The sequence below is a fragment of the Lampetra planeri genome, chromosome 68 (genome assembly GCF_965212315.1).
Source record: "Lampetra planeri chromosome 68, kcLamPlan1.2.h2, whole genome shotgun sequence".
Classification (NCBI taxonomy): Eukaryota; Metazoa; Chordata; class Hyperoartia; order Petromyzontiformes; family Petromyzontidae; genus Lampetra; species Lampetra planeri.
This window is the reverse complement of record NC_136173.1, coordinates 838,160-862,271: the sequence shown is the minus strand read 5'-3', so window position 1 is coordinate 862,271 and position 24,112 is coordinate 838,160. Positions and strand designations below refer to the sequence as shown.

General features: G+C 48.2%; 1 protein-coding gene across 2 annotated transcripts; it reads left to right on the top strand.

Moving 5' to 3' along the window:
- Positions 1–3,626: 3,626 nt before the first annotated feature.
- On the top strand, positions 3,627–18,412 carry LOC144737330 (regulator of G-protein signaling 8-like). 2 transcript variants are annotated; one of them, XM_078619991.1, is made up of 5 exons: positions 3,627–3,901; positions 7,735–7,940; positions 10,944–11,005; positions 12,731–12,897; positions 14,354–18,412. In XM_078619991.1, exons 2-5 carry the CDS (start codon positions 7,825–7,827, stop codon positions 14,543–14,545), a joined length of 537 nt encoding a protein of 178 aa, XP_078476117.1. In that variant the 5' UTR covers positions 3,627–3,901; positions 7,735–7,824; the 3' UTR covers positions 14,546–18,412. The 2 variants fall into 2 exon arrangements, with proteins under 2 accessions (XP_078476117.1, XP_078476116.1); XM_078619990.1 differs by lacking the exons at positions 3,627–3,901; positions 7,735–7,940 and having other exon boundaries at positions 7,956–11,005.
- Positions 18,413–24,112: the final 5,700 nt, after the last annotated feature.

The following is a 24,112-nucleotide window of genomic DNA, read 5'->3' as shown; positions in this document are numbered from 1 at the left end:
GCCTGGGGACTTGTGTTCAGTCACGGGTTTTGCATAATGTTCACAAACATTTTACCTTTTGTTTTTGGCAGGTAACTCGGAGATGTTGACTACCTCGCCTGGTGTACAGGAGGTCCTGGGTTCGATCCTGACCATAACACCTGCTGGATATTTGGAGTTTGCGTTTCTGTCTCACTCTCTCCCCCTGGTCGCGTTGATTTTTCACCGCTTTCTCTTCTGGTTTCCCCCCCTCCACATTTAAAATCAACGTCGCGCGTTTAGACTCTTTGGCTGCTGCTATACATTTCCAAGTGATGATGATGATGAGCCAACTTCGTCGAGTTATCATTTGTGATAACAGCAGCTGAGTAGTTAGGCCCTTCCTGGTAAAATACAAAAAAACGTATATGTTAGTTTTATTTTAGTTTTACAAGTGTAGTTAAGGGGCAGAGTTCTGCTGTGGCAACACGTGTTGCTGATTTAATATTGGATGAAGCGGGCGGCAGTAACCTGCCTTGCCTAAGCCAACTACCAGAGCGCCAGCAATGAAGCCAGATCGGCAGGGACTTGAGCCTGGGCAGTGCCAGGATGTGTGGACAGAGCTCTATTGTATGGAAAAAATAATAGGCGGTGAACCTTTCTGAGTGTCGTTAAGATGTTCAAACACCAAATAGAAACCTTCTTCAAGGAAACAAGTACCGCATGAAGCACACGCGGTGCTTGTGGTGAAACTGCAAACCAACATGCTCTGGTCATTATTGCAGGGGTGGGGAACGTCCAGGCCCGCGGGCCGTACGAGACCCACGAAATCATTTGGGTCTGGCCCTGCCAAGAAAACCGCAGGCGGGACTCGAAATTCAATACATCTAGGAGCAAACCTGGAAAAGCAGTTGCGAGTAGCAACATCATCAATACCAGCTAACATCACACGCCTCGCCACTGTGAAGCAGTTCCAGCCATCGCATTAGGGGTGAGCTAATTAAATGTTTGACCAAATATAACAGGTACATTTTTAAGTTGATAATTTTGTATGGCCCGCGAATGATGTTGTAAATATCCAAATGGCCCTTGGCAGAAAAAAGGTTCCCCACCCCTGATGAATGGCATTATCTTTGAAACGGATTGGCCTACACTAGAGACAGCAGCCTGCTTTATGGCCTAGTCTCACCAGTGTCAGACCAGAAAACGCCAAAATGTGAACAGCACAGAGACAATGCCACTATCAGAGCATTTATAGCTCGCGTGAGCAGCTATATTATGGGACCCTTTGTCCAGCTTCATAGTATGAAAAATGAGAATCGGTTTTTAACCTTTCTAGCAATAAAACAGGAATGGTGTTAAGATGTTCAAACACCAAATAAACACCTTTTGCAAGGGATCAAGTACCGCATTAACCACACACGGTACATGTGGTGAACATGCAAACAGACTTGGCTCTGATAATAATGTCACATGCATTGTCTTTGAAACTGATTGGCCTACAACAGAGACAGCAACCTTCTTTATTGCCGAGTCTCAACCAGTGTCAGACCAGAGAGTGCCAAAAGGCGAACAGCACAAGGACATACTCTGGTTCTTTCGGTAAATTCACGTAGTTAGAAATAAAATAAAACAAATCACGACATTTCGATCGCAACACAAGCGGTCGACTTTACCGAAAGAACCAAAGAGTATGGATTCCTGCAGTCGCGAAAGCTTCAAATCAAGCACAAGGACAATGAACTATCATGCATTTATAGCTCGAGGTGAGCTGCTACATGGGACCTTTTTTCCCAGTAACAAAAAAGTATGCAGACATGTTTCATTGCAAAAAGGTTATATTTGGTGTTTAGACATCTTAACACACCTGTTTTATTGCTAGAAAGGATAAACTTATTCTTATTTGTTTTCATACTTTTGTAATGGTTCGATAGAGGCGCACACACTCGTGTGGAGGCAACACTACTTATTTAACACACAACTGTTACACACTTTACATGTGTAGAGGAGTAATATGAGGACGTGACGTCATGCGCGCTGTCTAGTGCGATGACGCCATGGGACGTGACGTCTTGCACGCTGGGCAGGGCGATGACGTCGTGTCTCCTCTAGGTACTTTAGGGGGACCCCGTGACGAGGGCGTGGTCACTGTGGGAGCCCGGGATGGTGGATGGTTGAAGAGTGATCCAGGGGTAGAGCTGAGAGAGAGTCGATAGAGAATCTGGCGGTAGTCATGGGAGGTGCTGCTCTCCCCGGTCGGTCGGTGTTGGCTGATTCCCCGATCCGACTCGAGGGAGAGAGACCGGAGCTAGCCGAGCTAAGAATAGAGAGAGACGGTTCGTGCGAGTTGTCTAAACCCTTAATAAATAACTGGCGCAAGCCCATATATATGAAGATCTGCCTCCGAGTCATCGCACCTCAACACATGTGGTGGTGACCACCGTCCTAGTCTCACTCACACTCGGGTACTACTTGGCGTGGCCAAGCCAGGAGGGCTGGCCACGGCGACGTGGGTTTCGGTCTTCACGAGGCGTCTTCATCCCAGGCACGAACAGCCCCGCTCCCTCAGCGGCGCCCGCTTATGAGCTCCCCGGCGTGGCCTGGCCACACCCCGGCCACGCCCCCCTTCTCGAACCCTCGAGAAGGCTCTGGACCCCAACCACGTGACCCCAAGGTCCCCCCTGCGCCCCTATCCCCCACCTTGATCCGGTCATGTGTCCACTCAGAGTGCCACGGCTTGCCACGACCCCCGTAGCACTCGTCAACGGCCTCCGCACTGCCCGACCCGGCAGTGGTGTCATCCGAACTGACCCGACACGGTAGTGACGTCATGTGTGTACAGACCCGACATGGTAGTGACGTCATGTATGTACAGACCCGGTATGGTAGTGACGTCATATGTCACTACACTTTGATACTGGAAAAAAAAACATTCCTGCGGAGGGAGCTGGTAGGAACGTTGGGTTGCTCGGTCAATGGCCAGGGTCAACGGCGGCGTGGTGTATTCCGCAAATATGGCCAACTGTGAGGGCGGGCACAAGCCGGCGTGAGTAGGTTAAGCGTTGAGCTTTATAAGGGCACCACGGGGTGACCAGCCCCTCCCCACCCAGCCCCACTCGTCCCACCCCCCACCACCCACCCAGCCCCTCCCTCCCCACCCAGCCCCTCCCTGCACGACGGACGAACGGACACAATAATCCCCTGTGGGCTGGTGTAACCAGGAGGTTCCTAGCAGTATAAGGTCTCAGTGTTCTATAGCTCAGTTTGTGGCCCTACCTGGTTGGTAAAATGACAATAGAAGGCAATCGTTTCGTTTAAAGTTTCATCAGGGCCAGAGCCCAACCCCAACACCGCACCCACTCAAACGAGCTCCTGTCTGCACAAGTGGCGTTTCCCCTCTGAAGAGGTCAAACCAACCACAACCACCCCCACCACCGCCCCCACCGCCCCCACCGCCACCCCGACCACCACCGCCACCCCCGCCACCCCCGTCACCCCCACCACCAACCCCACCAACCCCCCACCACCGCCCAATCTCTCCCCTCCCAGGGGGGTTGGGCCAGGCAGGCGAGGAGGCGGGCGGATTGGCCGCCCCGTGAGTTGTCATTGGCGGCCCCGTGGTCTATAAAGAGAGGGGGGGGCGAACCGCCTCTCACAGCCGTGGAACACGCCGGGTGTGACGGACGTGCAGGGTGCACGATCTCTCTCCCTGTATCTCTCTCCCCGTATCTCTCTCCCCGTCTCTCTCTCCCCGTCTCTCTCTCCCCGTCTCTCTCTCCCCGTCTCTCTCTCCCCGTCTCTCTCTCCCCGTATCTCTCTCCCTGTATCTCTCTCCAGGTCTCTCTGTCTCTCTCTCCCTGTATCTCTCTCGTGCCCTACAGGGCATCCCTCTGCTCGCCCCCCCCCAGCAAGGTGAACAAACTCACGACTCGTGCCGTCACCGGTAAGGGCCACCGCGTTCGCGAATAGCGCGACTCTGTCTGTCTGTGTGTGGGGGGGGGGTTATTGGATGGTCGGGTGAGATCGCGAATGTACATAGATAATGCGCAAACTCCAAATATACAGCAGCAGGCATCGTCAGGGTCGTGATCGAACCCACGACCTCCTGCATACCTGGCGAGGTAGTTAACATCTCCTAGCCACCGTGATGATGGGAGAAACACGCAAACTCCAAATATACAGCAGCAGGCATCGTCAGGGTCGGGATCGAACCCACGACCTCCTGTATACCAGACGAGGGAGTTAACATCTCATAGCCACCGTGTTCCTTAAACTCGCCACCACCAGCCGACACAGCCCACCAGTAAGGGGTTTGTGTCACGCAAACACAAACGTGGCCAATTCCTTACTTAGTTCATCACTAACCGGGTGTGTGTTGGAGAGTAAACCCACTACTACATTAACAATTATAATGTAGTGTGTAGTGTAATATATTAGTTCATCACTAACCGGTTGTGTGTTGGAGAGTAAACCCACATTATTACAATTACAATAATAGTGTAGTGTATAGTGTAATATACTAGTTCATCACCAACCGGTTGTGTATTAGAGAGTAAACCCACACTTATATAATTATAGTGTAGTGTATAGTGTAATATACTAGTTCAGCACTAACCAGTGGTGTGTTGGAGAGTAAACCCACTACAACATATACAATTTACCACAACAACAACCACAACAACAACCCAAACAAACCCTCTGTCGGGGATAATATTGGGCTCGAAAGCTTCCTACTACGACCACTCCGTGTTAATTGCACCATTTGTTTGCCTGTTAACCGCAAAGTACTGTGTGGTGAACGCAGACTTGATGTCCTTGCATTAGGCCTATGTCTATTTGGTGTTTAACTCCTGTTGTTACTGCCAGAATGGATGTACAACCGATTCTTATTTTTTCCCATCATTTTGATGCTGCCAATGAAAGGTATCCCACGATATTACTGCTCGACCCGAGCTCTCGGTGTTATGATGCTTGCATTGCCCTTGTGCTGTCCGCCTTTTCGTGTTCCCTGGTCTCACACTGGTGGTGAGACAAGGCTATACAGAAGGTTGCTGTCTCTGGTGTAGGACATTCAGTTTCAAAGACAATGCATGTAACATCATCATTATTATTGTCACCAGAGCCATGTTTGTTTGCATGTTCACCACAGGCAACGTATGTGGTTCATGCAGACCTGACGTCTTGCAATAGATGTAGTTGGCGTGTCTCTCTTTCTCTCTCTCATTATCATCACGGTGGCTAGGAGATGTTAACTACCTCGCCTGGTATACAGGAGGTCGTGGGTTCGATCCCGACCCTGACGATGCCTGCTGCTGTATATTTGAAGTTTGCGTGTCTCTCTCATCATCATCACGGTGGCTATGAGATGTTAACTACCTCGCCTGGTCTACAGGAGGTCGTGGATTCCAGCCCGACACTGACGATGCCTGCTGCTGTATATTTGAAGTTTGCGTGTCTCTCTCATCATCATCATCACGGTCGCTATGAGATGTTAACTACCTCGCCTGGTCTACAGGACGGCGTGGGTTCCATCCCGACCCTGACGATGCCCTGCTGCTGCTGTATATTTGGAGTTTGCGGTGTCTCTCTCCCCGTGGTAGTCGCGTCGAGTTGTCTCCGGGTCCTCCGGTTTTCCCCTCCATTTAGAATCAACGCCACGCGTCTTCCAGTGTCTTGGCTGCTGCTCTCCATATCGACGTGATGATGATGGTGGTGATGATGAGCCAACTTCGTTGAGCTATCACTCGTGATAGCCAGGCCGCTTCTGAAATAGAGCGACAGAGCAGCTCAGTGGAGCCTTAACTGGTAAAAATAATAGTTAGAATTTGGTTCTGTACGTGTCTCTGTGTCTCTGGTTCTGTACGTGTCTATGTGCCTCTATGGTTCTGTACGTGTCTATGTGCCTCTATGTGTCTCTATGGTTCTGTACGTGTCTATGTGCCTCTGGTTCTGTACGTGTCTCTGTGTCTCTATGGGTCTCTATGCGTTTGGAGTATTTGGCTCCTGCTGCAATTGTCCACGTGATGACGATGATGACAAGCCACGTGGTAGAGCTGCTGTCATTCGTGATGGCCAGGTCAGGGCGTCTGAAAACCAGCGACACAGCAGCTCAGTGGGGCCCTTGCCTGGTAACAATAAAAAAAATACCTCGTAGTTTAACACCTGTTGTATTGCCAGCAAATATAAAGCCTATTCTTGTTTTTATCATCACACTGTATTTATGTTGAACGCACACACGCACGCACGTACACACACACACTTACACACAGACGCAGACACACACACGTACACACACACAGACACGTACACACACACACGTACACATACACACACGCACACACATACGCACACACACAGACACACATACGCACACACGCGCACACGTGCACACACACGTACACACATACACGCACACCGAGATATACCAGCTCAGCCACTTTGGTCGCATCGATTTAACAAGTTACCGCCCAACATCGGACGACGCGACAAAGACAAAGATACCCCGTGTAGCCTGTAACAGACTGTTGGAGCAAGTGCTGTTAGCGAGTAGCACCTACGAATGCCGGCACGGGACACGAAGGGGTGCGTGGCCAGCCCCATGCCCGGCCGCCTTTGTCTCCCTGTTGGCGATGCTTACACATTGCACCGGGTACTCATTTTAGGCTGAGTCGACCTAGGGGACGCCCAGGACTGCTGCGCCCACCGCACAACTCTGAGCGGTGATTCGACTCATCTAAGTGGGGGTAATGAAACATTATTATTATTGCAGGGACTCCTCAAATTAGGAAAGAGTTAGATTCCAGAGGTCTGTTCGTAAGTCGAATTGTTGGCGTCCAATGTTACTCCTGTCGATTCCAAACGTGTTGTACGGCATGTACACTAAACACGGGAAATTGCTTTAAAAGTTTAATAATCTCCTGTAGATGTAGATGCCACTGGTTCTTCACGTTCTGTAGATGTAGATGCCACTGGTTCTTCATGTTTTGTAGATATAGATGCCACTGGTTCTTCACATTCTGCAGATATAGATGCCACTGGTTCTTCACATTCTGCAGATGTAGATGCCACTGGTTCTTCGTGTTCTGCAGATGTAGATGCCACTGGTTCTTCACATTCTGCAGATGTAGATGCCACTGGTTATTCATGTTCTGCAGATGTAGATGCCACTACTGCCATCTATTGTTTGGCGGTTGAACTTACGACTCTCAGTCCAAACAGGCAACTGGATATACGGACCAGGTTTGTTCATATCTCTGAAAGTTCGTACGTCGAATGTTCATAACTTGAGGAGTCCCCTGTATATTTGATTATTGTATATCGTGGCCTGCTATCGGCCCTCATCCACATCACGTCGTTACCCTCTCACGGTTTCACACTCTCAGTCTTCGCTAAAACATTTGCAGCTACTACAGCTCCGTAGTAAGTCCCGATTTGCAATGTCATTGACGCATTCTCTCGTGAAATAAATACAAGGGGATCTCTACGTCCCCCACATTCTTTCACCAGAGCTACTACTCGTCATTTGAAGCGAATTATGTTTCACTGCGTTACATTACTGCGTCACAGCACTACGTTACAACACTACGTTATATCACGATGTTACATCACGATGTTACATCAGGACGTTACATTACTACGTTACATCAGGACGTCGCATCACTACGTTACATCAGGACGTTACATCACTACGTTACATTACTACGTTACAAAATATTGAGTTTTTTTTACCGAATTCGAAACTAAAAATGTCTCTTCTTCTTCTCGTTGTTCTGACAGCGCCGCCAGTAGGGCCCGGCAATTGGCACTTCTCTCGATCTTGGTGAAGGAACGCTCTTCGTGCCACGACGTCAGAGGAGCGCGGGAGCCATGAGGAAGCTGCTGTTCTTGAGGAGGCGTGGGGCCGCCGCCTCCAACGACAACAACAGCAGCCACCAGCAGCAGCAGCACACGGACACGGCGCTGTCCACCGCCAAGCCTCCGCGGTGAGTCCAGTGAAGCCTCTAGTGGAGCCGCCACCGCCAACCGGCCACCAAGCACCTCACGGCAGCGGCCGATAAGAGAGTTCAGTGGGCCGACCGCCTCGTTAAGGATGCTGACGTCAGTCTGGGGGGTTTTTGAGGGCTCGTCCGAAGAGCCACCGTTGAGTTTCACTCTCGTCTCCCTCCCCATCTGTGTTAATGGGTCAGGGGTAGGGGTTGTTCTCCCCCCATGTTAGTTTTAACGCTAAGGGTTGTTGTTGTTTTACTTGAACTGGGATTGTGTTGCCAAGCGCTAGCCAGGCCCCCCGTCGTGTGAATGGCGCCGCAGTCCGACTCTCGATCGCCCGCGCTAACGACGCCGATAATCCAAAAACTTTACCATTTTCCACGGATCTCTATGCCAAAAACCACTCGTATACATTCTGAACAAATACCAATGATCGACTGATCAATTATGTGCGTGCTCAGTGATAATAACACTTTCCTGCTCCCGCCCAGCAAAAGAGTCTGCCCACTAAGGGGATGACAGCAGAGCCACAGCCAATCAACATCAATCAAACTCTGCTCCACTGTTGTAAAGATATTGCAACTACTGTTATCTCGGCCTCGCCGTGCGCTGCGTTGCACCGCTAGTCGAGTAGATAACCATGTGTTCAATAAACTCTCGGAGCCAGGATGACCGTCCAACTCCGATCGTCATTTATTGATTGTAACAGGTAAAACTGGTGAGAAAACACAGATACAGCATCTGTTATAATCCGGAAACACCCACACAATGAACACCACAGCATCAGAACATTGTCTTAGATAACAATAGATCCTGGAAGGACCAGGCCCCCACATTACCCCTGAACAACTAGACAAAGGCACAAGCTGGTGCGTTGCATACAGGCACATAGTGTATTCATCCCACTGCACCCCAAATGTACAGCATTACACTTAACACTAAACTGTGGATGAGATACTTCGTCATCACTCTCAGGATCGCAACATAGGCACAAGTCTGACTCGACCTACTAAATCACAAGTAACATCCACACTAAGGAAAGTCACAGGCTTCGTTACTAACTAGGCCTCGTATTTACTACAACAACTTAACGGCACCATAAAGGCATTTACATTGCTATAACGGTCATTCCAACATTACAACAGCATTTCCAATATTATAGGAATATAAACAACTTACAGATAATGCTTCTTAAGCTCCCACAATGGACAAGTGCGGCTGTGGTCTCACTGAGATGCGATGCGTGCCGCAATCTTGACTTATCTGTGTAATGGCTGACGCCCGCGTGGTACAGTGGAAATCTAACATCGTCACTTCCTGGTCACGTGACCAACATTAGCATAAAAAAACAGGAACTTCCTGTGAACGCACGCTCCACATCTGCCGTGAGGCAAGACAACTGTACTGTAGAGGCGACTGCATGGATTTCGGACTAACCGGAGCAACATATTTGTTCGGTTTAAGCACCACGTGCCTTGTAGTAAATATGTACAATAATAACAATGTACAACTGTTTGTAGATTATTAATTTGGGCTTCAGGGGAAAATCCACAAATTATGAATTCCCGCCTAAATGTCAGGTGCACGGTTAACCCGCAAATCGGATAAACCATGCACGGATAATTGAGAGTCTTACTTTACTCTTTGGTTCTTTCGGTAAAGTCACATAGGTATTAAAATAAAATAAATAACGACGTTTCGGGCGCAACACAAGCGTCCGTCATCAGGTGGGAAAGCATGGCCTGCTGCTGATGCAGACTGTTTTATTTTTATACCTACATGACTTTACCGAAAAAACCAAAGAGTATGGATTCCTGCAGTCACGAAAGCTTCAAATCAAGTCTTACTTTACTTAGCAGGAGAACGAGGGAGGGGAGGGAGACCGTGGCAGCTGCCACTTGGGAGGTTTGCGTCCGCATGGCGATTTGGCGTTGGGCACGAACCGGATAAGCAAAAGTGCAGTGGCCCTCCCCAACAGCCCAGGGGGTTCCTATGCTGACGATCGCGCTCATCACACGCACAAAGCGCTTGCCACGAGTGAACCGCGATACCTCGCCGATCTCATTCGGGAGCAATAAACCATCATCACACGAACTCCGGTCGTCATCCTCATAGCGGCCGTTGACAGACCATCGAACAAAGGCGGTGGTCACCGCAGCATCGTCGCACGGCGCTTTCAGATGCGCTGCTTCTGCGGCCGTCTGGAACGCTCTTCCCTTCCAATATTAGGAAGCCACAGGGAGCTATGATGCACTTTTAAATCGAAAACTAAATTCTTCAGAACTGCTTTTTGCGTTTAGTTTGTTGTCCTTCGCCCACACCTCAGATTAGCATGGTTGGCTACGTACGGTGCGAAATAAATTGGCGGTGGTGGCAGCGTTGGCGGCGGCGTTGGTGATTGTGGTGGTGATTGTGGTGGTGTTGTTGTCGTAGAGGTGGGAGATATTTTAGTCGTGGGAAATGCGAGGTTAGGAGAGAGTGACCCCCCCCCCCCGGGTTGAGAGTAATTGGCTGCTCTAAATTTCCACGTGATAAGCCAACTTCGTCGAGCTATCATTTGTGAGGATCGCTTCTGCAAAAAGAGTTACACAGCCACACAGTAGTGGGGCCCTTCCTGGTAAAACAAAAAAACTTTGTTTAATTTTATTTTAGTTTTACAAGGGTAGTTAAGAGGAAGAGTTCTGCTGTGGCAACACACGTGTTGCTGATTTAATATTGGATGAAGCGGGCGGCAGTAACCTGCCTTTCCCAAGCCAACTACCAGAGCGCCAGCAATGAAGCCAGATCAGCAGGGATTTGAGCCTGAGCAGTGTCAGGATGGGTGACAGCCAAACGTAAATGTTCATGTTGCAGGCCGTCGTAAATTGGACTGAGACTACGTCTTCTTTAAAGTTGAAGGAGATGACGCGAATGAACGCCGGTGATGACGCTTCGTCGTGCCCTGTTCCGTTCTTAAAGGCCACGTTGTCTTTCCTCTCTGTCTCTCTCTCTCTGGACAGGGTGTCCATCAAAGAAGCCAGAGCGTGGAGCGAGTCCCTGGACCGACTGCTCAGCCATAAATGTGAGTCGAGATCAGAGGCTCTGGAAACGGCTGGGATGCGTGGCGAGATTGTGGGACCACATGCGCTCGCGCTCGCTTGTACATGTATGTGGGGGGGGAGTTGTGGTGCAGTGGTTAGCGCACTGCGCTACGAACCACTGCGGCCCGAGTTCGGTTCCCACTCGCGGCCCCCAACACCGATGACGATTATATGAACCGGTCCTGGGCCTCTCCTAGGTCGACTCCGCCGCAAATGAGGGCCTGGTGCGGTGTGGAGTATACATTGCCACTTGGGAGACAAAGGCGTCCGGGTGTGGTGCTGGCCACCCACTCCCTCGTGTGTCGTGCTATTCGCGAACAGCACTTGCCCCAACAGTCTGTTAAGGCTATAGGGGCGATCTTTGTCTTAGTTGAGCTTTTTTGGCACCGTACGTAGCCAACAGCCACCACCGATGAGCACGGTTGGCTACGTACGGTGCTCAAAGAAGTGCAGCACGCACGCACGTACAGCTGTGCTCATCGCAGGCGCCTCAACCTGCCGTATCAATGTGCTGACAGGAGATCAAAGCCCGATTTGATTATCTTGGCCTCTTTAGCATTTCTCACACACACACATCACATCGCACCCGCAGACATCTGTAAAAGTTACGGCATTTTGCCAAGTGGCTGGATGACGGCGAGCTATAGAGGCTGTATCGATAATACTTCGATGACCACCCTGGTCAGCACGACTTGGTGACGGTGTGAGGCATAGATGAGTGGAGCACAGAAGTACAGTACAATATACATTTTCCCGCACTGCCGTTTGCTGCCTACAATGTAGCTCGAAACTACAAACTATTTTTTATTTTACCAGTTAAGGACACACTGAGATGTGCATTTTAGAGTATATTGCTGCTATACATTTTCACTTGATGGTAGGCCACTTCGTTGGGCTATCATTGTAATAGCCAGGCCAGGGCTTCTGAAAAAGAGATAGACAGCCCAGTGGGCCCTTGCCTGGTCAAATAAAAATAATAGTTTAGTTTAAGTTTAGTAGAGGTTTTTTTCAGAAGCGACTTGGCCACTAACGATAGCTCAACAAAGTGGCTTATCGCGTGTAAATTTATAGCAGCCAAATAGCTTGAACGCACGTTGATTCCAACTGTGGAGGGAAAATCCGGAGGACCCGGAGAAAAATCCACGTGACCACGGGGAGAGAGCGACACTCAAACTCCAAAAATACAGCAGGCGTTCGGATTGGTATCAAACCCACGACATCCTGATTACCACCGTTAAGATGTTCAAATACTGAATAGAGACACCTATTCCAAGGCATCAAGTCTGCACTGCCCACACAGATTACTCGCGGCAAAACATGCAAGCAACCATGCTCTGATAAAAAAAAAATCACGTACGCATTTGTCTTTGAAACTGACAACAAAGACGAAGCAAGTATCAGAGGATTTGTAGCTCGGGTTGAGTGGTTGTATGGTGTTTGAACATCTAAACACAACTCCTGTTTCATTGGCAGAAAGGGTAAAATCCTACTCTTGTTTTTTTCCATCCAGCAATGATCCAGCCTCAATCCGCTTGGCTTGCGAGATTCTGACGCATTCCCGCGGGAGGACTTTAGGTCGACGGGCGCGTCCGGAATGTCTCAGCTTGGTGGCGAGCGTAACGATTTAAAGAGTTGTCGTCTTTTTTCTTCTTCTCTCTCTCTCTCTTCTTCCGGGGGGCCGCAGTTTAATTTGTTTCCTTCCACAGATGGGCGGGTGGCATTCCTCGCTTTCCTGCGCACGGAGTTCAGCGAGGAGAACCTGGAGTTCTGGCTGGCGTGCGAGGAGTTCAAGCGCATGAAGGCCGAGTCCAAGCGCCTGGCGCGGGCACGCAAGATCTACTCGCAGTTCATTGCCAACCACGCTCCTAAGGAGGTGAGCCAAATAAGAGTCGGGACTCCGCGTGCGTGTGCGTGGTGTGTGTGCGGAGTGGTGGTGTAACAGTTAGCATGCTGTGCTATGAACCCCAGCCACCAGAGTTCTATTCCCGCTCACGATTGAAACCAGTGACGATTATCTGAACCGGTCCTGGGCCTCTCCTAGGTCGACTCAGACTCAAATGAGTACCTGGTGCGGTGTGTAGTAAACATCGCCACTAGGCAGACTAAGGCGACCAGACGTGGTGCTGGCCACCCTTCCCCCTCGTGTGCTGTCCTGGCCTTCATAGGTGTTCGCTAACAGCACTTGCCCCAACAGTGTATTCAGGCTATACGGGGGATCTTTGTCTTTGGTGTGTGCCTGGCCACGTTTTCCATTTATGGAATGCATTCCCGGGTCCAACTTTCTTACGTAACAAACACAACGCGTTCATCAATGATGACACCTTAAGAAGGAAAAAAAAGTGTATGTATAAATATTGTATACTAGGCAACATTCCAGACAGTGTCCCTTATTCAAAGATAACAACTTGTGTGCGTCAGAACGCGATGGCTTAAAATCTGACTGTCTACTGCTGTGTGTTGTGGTGTGGGGAGCGGTGGTGTAGTGGCGAGCTCACTGCGCTACGAAGCCCCGTGACCCAAGTTCGATTCCCGCTCACGGCCAAAACCAGTGACGATTATCTGAACCGATTCAAGGCCTCCCCTAGGTCGACTCGTCCTCAAATAAGTACCCGGTGCCATGTGAAAAACGTCGCCACTGGGAAGATAAATACGGCCGGGCGTGGTGCTGGCCCACCCACCCCCTCGTGTGCCATGCCGGCCTTCATAGGTGCTCGCTAACAGCACTTGCCCCAACAGTCTGTTAAGGCTATACGGGGGATGTTTGTATTTTTTTGTGGGGAGTGGTGGTGTAAGCGGTTTGCGCTGTGCTGCACTACCAGCCCTGTCTTTGTTTTTTCAGAAGAGACCTGGCCACAAACGATAGCTCAACAAAGTGGCTTATTGTATGGAAATTTATAGCAGCCAAATACTCTAAATGCATGATTGTAAATGTAGAGAGAAAAACATGGAGAAAAAATCTATTCGGCCATGGGGAGAGAGACACACGCAAACTCCAAATATACAGCAAACGTCAGGGTCGGGATCGAACCCACGACCTCCTGTATACCAGGCGAGGTAGTTAACATCTCCTAGGCACTGGAATGACGATGATGATAGAGAGAAAAGCAAACTACAAATATACAGCAGCAGGCATCGTTTGGGTCTGGATCGAACCCATCTAATAGCCACCGTGGCGCCTTTAAGTATCAACTGGATGTATGTACATTGAACTTGTTTTGCACCACCGTACGTAGCCAAGGACAACCAAACAAGCAAGCGGAAGACAAAAAGCGAGGATTGTCTCTGCAATATCCCATTTCAATGTCACCATTTATCCCACGCTCCCGCAGGTGAACCTCGATTGCCTGACGAGGGACGCCACGGAGGCCGGGCTCCCGGGGGCGGCTCCGGGGGCGTTCGAGCCGGCGCAGAAGCGGATCTACGGCCTCATGGAGCGCGACTCGTACCCCCGCTTCCTGCTCTCGCCGCTCTATGCCCGGCTGTCGGGCCGGGCCAGCAGCTACGACGATGACGACGCCTGAGCGGGGCGTTGCAGGAGTTGGGGAGACACCACCCTGGGAGCGAGCAAGTGAGCATCGTCGTTCTGGGCGGGAATGGCCCCAGCCGCGATGCATCACGGCTCCACCGCTGCGTTCACCCGAGGGAGGGAGCCGCGATTTAACTTTTCAGAGGTTTATTTTTTTATGATTATTTTTAGTTTCTCCCCCGTTCCTCGATCTGGGCGAGCGAACGCACTCTCCGGATGTGTTCGCGGCATGGTGGTGACATTGACGAAACACCACAAAGTCAAAGATCCCCCGTGTAGCCTGCAACAGACTGTCGGGGCAAGTTGTGAGCAGCAGCGCCTATGATGGACAGAATGGCGCACGAGGGGGTGGGTTGGCAAATACCACGCCCGGCCGCCTTCGGCTCCCCCAGTGGCGATGTCTACTACACACCGCACCGGGTACTTACTTGAGGCTGAGTCGACCTCAGGGAGTCCTAGAACCGGTTCAGATAATCGTCACACGGTGTTGGCCGTGCGCAGGAATCGAACTCGGGTCACCGGGGTTCGTGGCGCTGCACCACAACCGCTCCCCACCCACTGATGAAACGTGAACAACACCAACAAACAGCCACCATTCGCCACTAAGTGGCGCGGTGACACTCACCAAGGTGCCTGCGCCAGGCCAGGTCACTTATGAAGAAACGACCTCCCACAGAAGCAGCAACACGGCCAGAGTCAAGTCCCCCAAGCGTCCTGAAGCTGAAATGCGAACCTCAGGCCCATGCACTATCCATTGGGTAGTCCAGAGCCTGGTGGTAGAAAAAGTCCATCACATTCCTGCGGTGCGTGGGGAAACATCACACCTCTTCACCTCGAATGACAACTGGATTCGTGGCTTCCATAGAGGTTCATCATCATTGGTGGATTCTGGGGGGACGAAGATCTGAACGCATGTACAACGTTCCCCCCCCCCCCCCCCCCGTTTGCGAGGAAACGCCCCGGCTCTGCCTCGCCGCTGTGACTCAGACAATTTCTGTGGAGGTGGCGGCGGGGAGGGGGGGGCATTGAAAAATGTTCGGTTTGGCTTTGGTCTCTTAAAAAAAAAAACTGTGATTTGAGTATCGAAAGGGAGGACAATTCCGCACGTACCGCCCACAAGAGATGAACAACAAACAGAGGTCGACTGTCGCCTTTATTGTCACGGGAGGAACGGGAACCTCCGTAGCTCTCGGCCGCTTTGGGAACACGTGCGTGTGTGTACGTGTCTGCGTGTGTATTTGTGTGCGTGTGGGGAGCGGTAGTGCAAGCGGTTAGCGCTGTGCTGCACTACCAAGCCCGGGGACCTGAGGTTGGATTCCCGCAAACGGCCACCAATACCAGTGACGATGAATCTGAACCGGTTCTCGGCCTTCCCCTAGGTCGACTCAGCCTCAAATGAGTACCTGGTGCGGTGTGCAAACATCACCACTGGGGAGACAAAGGCGGCCGGGCGTGGCACTGGTCACCCACGTCCTCGTGTGCTGTGCCAACCTTCATCGGTGCTACTCGCTAACAGCACTTGCCCCAACAGTCTGTTAAGGCTACATGGGGATCTTTGTCTTTGTGCGAGTCAGGACACCGCGGGCGGTGATCCAAATGCTGCTTGTGTTTACACTCGCTCACACACGCACGCACAAAACAGCAGCCCGACTGAAGTCGGAAAGACAGCGGTGAAAGCGGGGGATGTGGCAACGCCACAAAACGAGTTGTCATTGGGAGATTGTCGATAACCAACCAATTATTAAATGAACCCGATAATTGTCGAGGCAAAGAACCACTCCGTTAAGCTTGACATACTTTGTTTGGGCATTGAGTCACAGGCCACTTTGCACAGCAGTACAACTTGTATGTACGAGATCTTTTTTTTCTTCCCAGTATCAAAAAAATGGTGATAAAAATAAGAATCGGCGTCATGTCCTTTCTGGCAGTAAAACAGGAAATTGATAGCGGCCAAATTTACTCTAAATGCGTGTGTTTATAAATGTGGAAGGACAAAATCGGAGGACCCGGAGAAAAATCCAAGTGACTTCAGGGAGAGAGAGACACGCAAACTCCAAATATACAGCAGCAGGAGTCTGGGGTCGGGATCGAACCCACGACCTCCTGTATAGCAGGCGAGGTAGTTGACATCTCACAGCCACCGTTAAGATGTTCAAACACTAAATAGACACACACCTATTGCAAGGCATCATCAAGTTTGCATTAAGCGCACAGTCCTTGTGGTGAACATGCAAACAAACATGGTTCTGATCATTATAATGTTTTGTGTTTGAAACTGGTTGGCCTACACCAGAGACTGCAGCTTTCTTTATGGCCTTGTCTTTGCAAGCAGTTGTAACAGGATAAGATGAATCCGTGACAGAATGAATGATACATTATGTTAATGTTTAGGCCCATATGTGGAATAATTGGACATGGCTTTGCCCATATAAGGAATACTTAAACAGGAATCGATAGATTTTTGTTACGATACAAAGCTTGATCCATGCTTGATCCGTGCTCGAGCACCGATTGAGCACAGATAAAGCATGAATGATATCTGGATCTAAAGTGACGATTTGTGGATCGAAAAAGCCCACATTAGGCCGCCCTTGACGCTGATTGGCTTCCTTATACATTATACATTAACATAATTTATCATTGATTCTGTCGCGGATTCATTGTATTTTGTAACAGTGCCCTCTCAAAACCCCCCTTGCAAATCCCACCCACCACTGAATGGGGAAGTCGCTTCTGTCGTTTGGAACTCCACCCCCTCTCCATAATAGAAGTGCATTGCATTTCAAGATCTGGCTGTCGCCTGATGATGCTGGTTGTAATTATTGGCGAAACGTTGTACTCGAATTGTAAATGTTGTGGGTTTATCCATAACAGGTTTTTGGGTTGTAACTAATTGTCACGTTTTGTTCACGTGACAAACCTTGCTAATTGGCTGTCGGGTGGTGGTGAGTTTAATGACACATTTATATTTATGCGATTTAACTCAAACACTTCTATTATGGTTCACCCCCTCTCTCGGCAAACTCCACCCCCTCCCCACACACACAGACACACAGACCTGTATGAGTCTAAGTTCGAGACCGTTTTTTCTTCCACTGAAGGTTCGAGACCACTGTTCCCACACAGCACGCTAATCTTGTGCAGCATCATGAGGTTAAACGTTGCATTTAAATGCGGTGTAAATTTTAATTTCCATTGCATCGTTTTCACATACAATCGTCAGTGGCACTATGATCTTGTGTGTGTGTACGTTGAATTTATTTCGCACCGCCGTATGTAGCCAACCGTGCTAATAGGACTAAACACAAAAAGCAGTTCTAAGAAAATAAATGAGTTTGTCAATTTAGATGATGATTTAAAAGTGCATTGCTCCAGGGGCTTCCTAATATCGGACAGAAGAGCGTTCCAGACGGCCGCAGAAGCACATCTGAAAGCACCACTCGGTTAGCCAGAAGCCACGGTTGTGGTTGTTGACCGCACAGAGCCAGGCCGGGTATTTTTTTTTTTATGATCCGTTAAACTGGGTAACGTATTTGCTTAGAACACTTGCCGATGTTGGTGGACAGAACAAAATTGAGGCCCTCGTTTCGAATGCCGAAACACCCACGCACGCTAGCTGCATAGCTGAACCCTCGTTAGCAAAACACTGGGAACGCAATGAGCTGCTTTATTTAATTACCCTCACCAGATGTTATTGTGTTTTTTATTATCTCGAGAACATTTTGTCTCTGTTGTTGTTACGTACGTGAAACTCAAGTGTAGATCTGGCTGTGCCAACCTATGCTGCGCTCGTCAAATGGTGACATGTTGCGTTCGTGTTACAGAATTTTGTACATCCTGAATAAATTTGAAAAAAAAAACAGCCGAGAGAATTACCCTCCGTCTTGGTTGACCGTGCACAATGTATGTCCCTCGACCAAAATGAGTACAGGAACTCCTCTACTTAGGAACGAGTTAGGTTCCAGAGGTCTGTTCGTAAGTCGATTTGTTCGTAAGTATAAACGTTACTCCCGTCTATTCCAAAAGTGTTGTACGGGGAATGGCTTTAAAAGTTGTATAATCTCATGTAGATGTAGATGTCACTGGCTCTTCACGTTCTGAAAATGTAGATGACACCACCGCCATCTATTGAACTTATGTCTCGGTTCAAACAGGCAACTGGACGTACGGACCAGGTTTGTTTATATCTCTGAAAAAGTCGAATGTTCGTAAATAGAGGAGTCCTTGTACGTTGAATATTCTCACCATTATTACTGGGTCAATGAGGAGGCTATCATGAAGGCTCAATGCTTGACCGATAAGTATTAGCCTGCCTGGAGAGGAGAGATGTTTTAAGGTGATTCTTTCCCCAACGATATAAACTGCAAACTATTTGTTTATTTTACCAGGTAAGGCCCCACTCAGCTGCTATCACAAATGATAGCAGGTCAGCGAAGTGGGCTTATCATAATCACGTGGAAATGTATATCAGCAGCCAAATGCTCTAAACCCGTAATGTTGGTACGAAATGTGGAGGAAAAAAACCGGAGCAACCCAGAGAAACACCCACACGACCACGGGGAGAACGTGCAAACTCCAAATATACAGCAGGCGTCAAGGGGTGGTATAGAACCCACGGCCTCCTGTATACCAGGTAAGGCAGCTAACATCTAGCTACAGTGATGATGATGAGAAAGACACGCAAACTCCAAATATACACAAGGCGTGAAGGTCGGGATCGAACCCACGACCTGTATACCAGGCGAGGTAGTTAACGTCTCCTAGCCACCGCGGAGCACCAGCTGAATGCCTGACATGCATCCCTCCCGCTGCTCATGATCTTTAAATTTGACGCCAGCACCAGGGTACACGAAGTGGCTTTCGTGCAACTAAATTTTCGGATGCTCTATTTAAGGACACCTCCGCGTTCCGACACTTCTTGCTAAACGTGAACCCGACACGGGGAATGTCCAGCGTGTTGCGTGGCTACGTAAGAGGTGCAAAGGGATTACTCAGGCTTGCACGATTGGCTTCCCGATAGTATAGATGGGTGCCTCAATCTATGGCAGGACACAAAGTAGGGCTGTGTGTATGCGCGCGGAGGGCAGAGGAGCGACGCTCACAACAATGAGCAGAGTGCCGGGTGGATAAAACACAGCAAGTTGGCACAGTGGGGGGTACAGGTGGTGCATCGGCCAGTCATCTCAGTCAACCCATGGCACCTGGGTCTGTCCCGTGACCTCCTGTCAGCGGGTGTTCGACACTTCACGTGGCCTTAACGTGCACATAGCCTGGCACAAGCGCCGTCACCACCACTTAGTGGCGAATGGCGGTTGTTGTTGTGCGCACCTGAAGAACTTAAAACAAGCACCAGGAAGATCTCCTGACATCGTGCCGACTCTGGATGACATCTCATGGAAGTTAGGGGCCGTCCATAAATGACGTGACGCGATTTTAGACGGTTTTTGACCCCCCCCCCCTCTCGTTACACGGCGTCACAAAAAGTCAGACCCCCCCACAAATATGACGTTATGACGTCACAAAGCTCCGCCCCCCCCCTCCCCCCAAAACCATATTTCCATTTTGAAAATAAAACATGCTTCAAATCGCTTTAAACTATTGTCATTGTAGTGCGTATTTAATGTGGCGCTGCACTGATGTTGGAGAAAACATTTATTAAAAAGTCTATTTAATTAAGTAGAACGTGTTGTCTATATTTAAAGTTGCGCATTTTGATGTAACGGCACATTTCTCAACCCCCCCCCCCTCGTCACACATCGTCACAAATGTCTGACCCCGCCCCCCCCCCCTTAGGTGCGTGACGTCATTTATGGACAGGCCACTTGGTGAAGAGTGTTGCTCTATACCACGTGGACACGAATCTCACAACTGGAGCACAGAAAGTGGTGAGGATGATGCAGCCGCAGGTGACGTCAATCGTGAATCATCGCATCATCATCAATGTCGTCATCATCGCCGAGCACGTGGGGGCTATGACGTGTAGGGTTGTCTCTGATCGCTATTACAGATACACAATATGCCCTTCTGGAATAACGTTTTTGCAGATTCACAAACAGAACACACCGCAGTCACCATTCATCGTCTCCGAACTTTATTATGTTCATTGTTGTTGTTATTGTTGTCTATTCAACCGACGGGAGGAAAGTAAACGGGGCAGACCTGGTACGTACGCTTGATTTCAGTGTCAAATATTACTGGTAGGAACGAAGTGGACCAGCCTACAATAGATTATATCGTCCGTCCGTCCGATTACGTGTAGCAACATCGCCCCCTACTGAAAACACTTGGCATGACCCTACAAAAACCTTTAGACTCTGTGAGGCTTTCCTGGCTAAACAAGTGTAACATTCCCTTATAATTCCCTCAGGTAGCTTTAAATTAAAACATTTAAATTAATGAGACTTTCCTGGCTAAACACGTGTAACCTTCCCTTATAATTCCCTGAGATAGCTTTTAATTAAAACTTTGAAATTAAATTAAAAAAAACTCACAGCGCCCTAAAGCCTACAGCTCGGCCTAAAGCCTAGAACTAGGCTTCAAAGTCTCCCTTCGTATCGTACCCCCGCGTGTGTGAAAGGGAGTTAATGTTTAACAATGTTACATTCCCTGATGTTTTAAAATAGAATCATTTACATTTAAAGCTTTTACATTAATAATTATAACATTTAAATTATACATTAATAATTAAAACATTTAAATTAAAAATTAACTCACAGCGCCCTAAAGCCTACAGCTAGGCCTAAAGCCTAGAACTAGGCCTCAAAATCTCCCTTCGGATCGTCCGATTAGGTGTAGCAACATCGCCCCCTACTGCAAACACTTGGCAGGACCCTAAAATAACCGTTACAGACTCAGTGGGGCTTTCCTGGCTAAACAAGTGTAATAATACATTATGTTTAAATTCTTTGGTTATTCGTTCCTACCAGCCCACCCCGCAGGGTCCTGTTAAAATATCGAAATGTAATGTAATGCAACACAGAGAGTCGGTCAACACACAATTAACGCATAGCCCGGTTGATTACGTATTTCAAAGATTGCTAAGTTAGAATTTAAGTGTGAAATTCCAAAGAGAAGACACAGGCAGAGAGAGAAAACAAAAAGCCAGAGAGAGAGAAAAAAGATAAGCTTAAAACTTCCCCGTGGAAGTGGTTCAATCTCAATTTTGGAGCTTTCGTGACTGCAGGAATTATTCTTTGGTTCTTTCGGTTAAGTCACGTATAAAGATAAAATAATAAATTAAATAATAGCATACTACGACGTTTCGATTGCAACACAAGCAATCATTATCAGGTATAAAAGAAATAGCAACAAAAATCTAACCAGAAAACTATAGACAGACACACAAGCAGACAGACATCACAAAGACACACAGAGAGAGAACACGTATCGGCAGAAAGAGAGAGGTCGTTTCTGTGACGAGGCCTTAAATATAGAGAGGCTTTTTGTTTTCTCTCTCTGCCTGTGTCCTCTCTTTGGATTTTCACACTTAAATTCTAACTTAGAAATCGTTGAAATACGTAATCAACCGGGCTATGGGTTGTGTGTTGACCGACTCTCTGTGTTGCATTACATTACATTTCGATATTTTACTAGGTTATTTAATTTTAGTGTCTTTCTCCTAATTTTCAAGCTTGCGCGTACCGTACCACGTCGTCATCTTGCTTACCGTACCACGTCGTCGTCCACTCATTGACATGCTAATTTTTTCTCTGCCCCCTCCCTCTCTCCCTCTCTATATTTAAGGCCTCATCACAGAAACGACCTCTCTCTTGCTGCCGATACGTGTTCTCTCTCTGTGTGTCTTTGTGATGTCTGTCTGCTTGTGTGTCTGTCTATAGTTTTCTGGTTAGATTTTTAGGTTGCTATTTCTTTTATACCTGATGATTGCTTGTGTTGCAATCGAAACGTCGTAGTATGCTATTATTTAATTTATTATTTTATCTTTATACGTGACTTAACCGAAAGAACCAAAGAATAATTCCTGCAGTCACGAAAGCTCCAAAATTGAGATTGAACCACTTCTACGGGGAAGTTTTAAGCTTATCTTTTTTCTCTCTCTCTGGCTTTTTGTTTTCTCTCTCTGACTGTGTCCTCTCTTTGGAATTTTCATACTTAAATTCTAACTTACCAATCTTTGAAATACGTAATCAACTGGGCTATGCGTTGTGTGTTGACCGACTCTCTGTGTTGCATGACATTACATTTCAATATTTTACTAGGTTATTTAGTTTCAGTGTCTTTCTCCTAATTTTCGAGCTTGCGTACCGTACCACGTCGTCGTCTTGCTTACCGTACCACGTCGTCGTCCACTCATTGACATGCTAATTTTTTCTCTGCCCCCTCCCTCTCTCCGCCCCCGCCCCCTCCCCCTCTCTATATTTAAGGCCTCGTCACAGAAACGACCTCTCTCTTTCTGCCGATACGTGTCCTCTCTCTGTGTCTTTGTGATGTCTGTCTGCTTGTGTGTCTGTCTATAGTTTTCTGGTTAAATTTTTGTTGCTATTTCTTTTATACCTGATGATGATTGCTTGTGTTGCAATCGAAACGTCGTAGTATGCTATTATTTAATTTATTATTTTATCTTTATACGTGACTTAACCGAAAGAACCAAAGAATAATTCCTGCAGTCACGAAAGCTCCAAAATTGAGATTGAACCACTTCTACGGGGAAGTTTTAAGCTTATCTTTTTTCTCTCTCTCTGGCTTTTTGTTTTCTCTCTCTGACTGTGTCCTCTCTTTGGAATTTTCATACTTAAATTCTAACTTACCAATCTTTGAAATACGTAATCAACTGGGCTATGCGTTGTGTGTTGACCGACTCTCTGTGTTGCATGACATTACATTTCAATATTTTACTAGGTTATTTAGTTTCAGTGTCTTTCTCCTAATTTTCGAGCTTGCGTACCGTACCACGTCGTCGTCTTGCTTACCGTACCACGTCGTCGTCCACTCATTGACATGCTAATTTTTTCTCTGCCCCCTCCCTCTCTCCGCCCCCCGCCCCCTCCCCCTCTCTATATTTAAGGCCTCGTCACAGAAACGACCTCTCTCTTTCTGCCGATACGTGTCCTCTCTCTGTGTCTTTGTGATGTCTGTCTGCTTGTGTGTCTGTCTATAGTTTTCTGGTTAAATTTTTGTTGCTATTTCTTTTATACCTGATGATGATTGCTTGTGTTGCAATCGAAACGTCGTAGTATGCTATTATTTAATTTATTATTTTATCTTTATACGTGACTTAACCGAAAGAACCAAAGAATAATTCCTGCAGTCACGAAAGCTCCAAAATTGACGTTCTACTTAATTAAATTTACTTTTTAATAAATGTTTTCTCCTCCAACAGAGTGCAGCGCCACATTAAATACGCACTACAATGACAATAGTTTAAAGCGATTTGAAGCATGTGTTTTTTTTTTGGGGGGGGGGCAGAGCTTTGTGACTTTTTGTGACGAGGGGGGGGGGGTCATAAATCGCCCAAAATCGCGTGACGTCATTTATGGACGGCCCCTTACGTGACACAAACAGTTACCGATTGGCCGTCGGGTAGTGGTGGCGGGTTTATCGA

Excerpts from the sequence above, each read along its gene's own strand:
- LOC144737330 (XM_078619990.1), top strand. The coding sequence starts at position 10,783 with ATGTTCATGTTGCAGGCCGTCGTAAATTGGACTGAGACTACGTCTTCT. Across the intron at positions 11,006-12,730 it reads CCGACTGCTCAGCCATAAAT|ATGGGCGGGTGGCATTCCTC; the intron begins GTGAGTCGAGAT and ends TTCCTTCCACAG. Across the intron at positions 12,898-14,353 it reads CCAACCACGCTCCTAAGGAG|GTGAACCTCGATTGCCTGAC; the intron begins GTGAGCCAAATA and ends ACGCTCCCGCAG.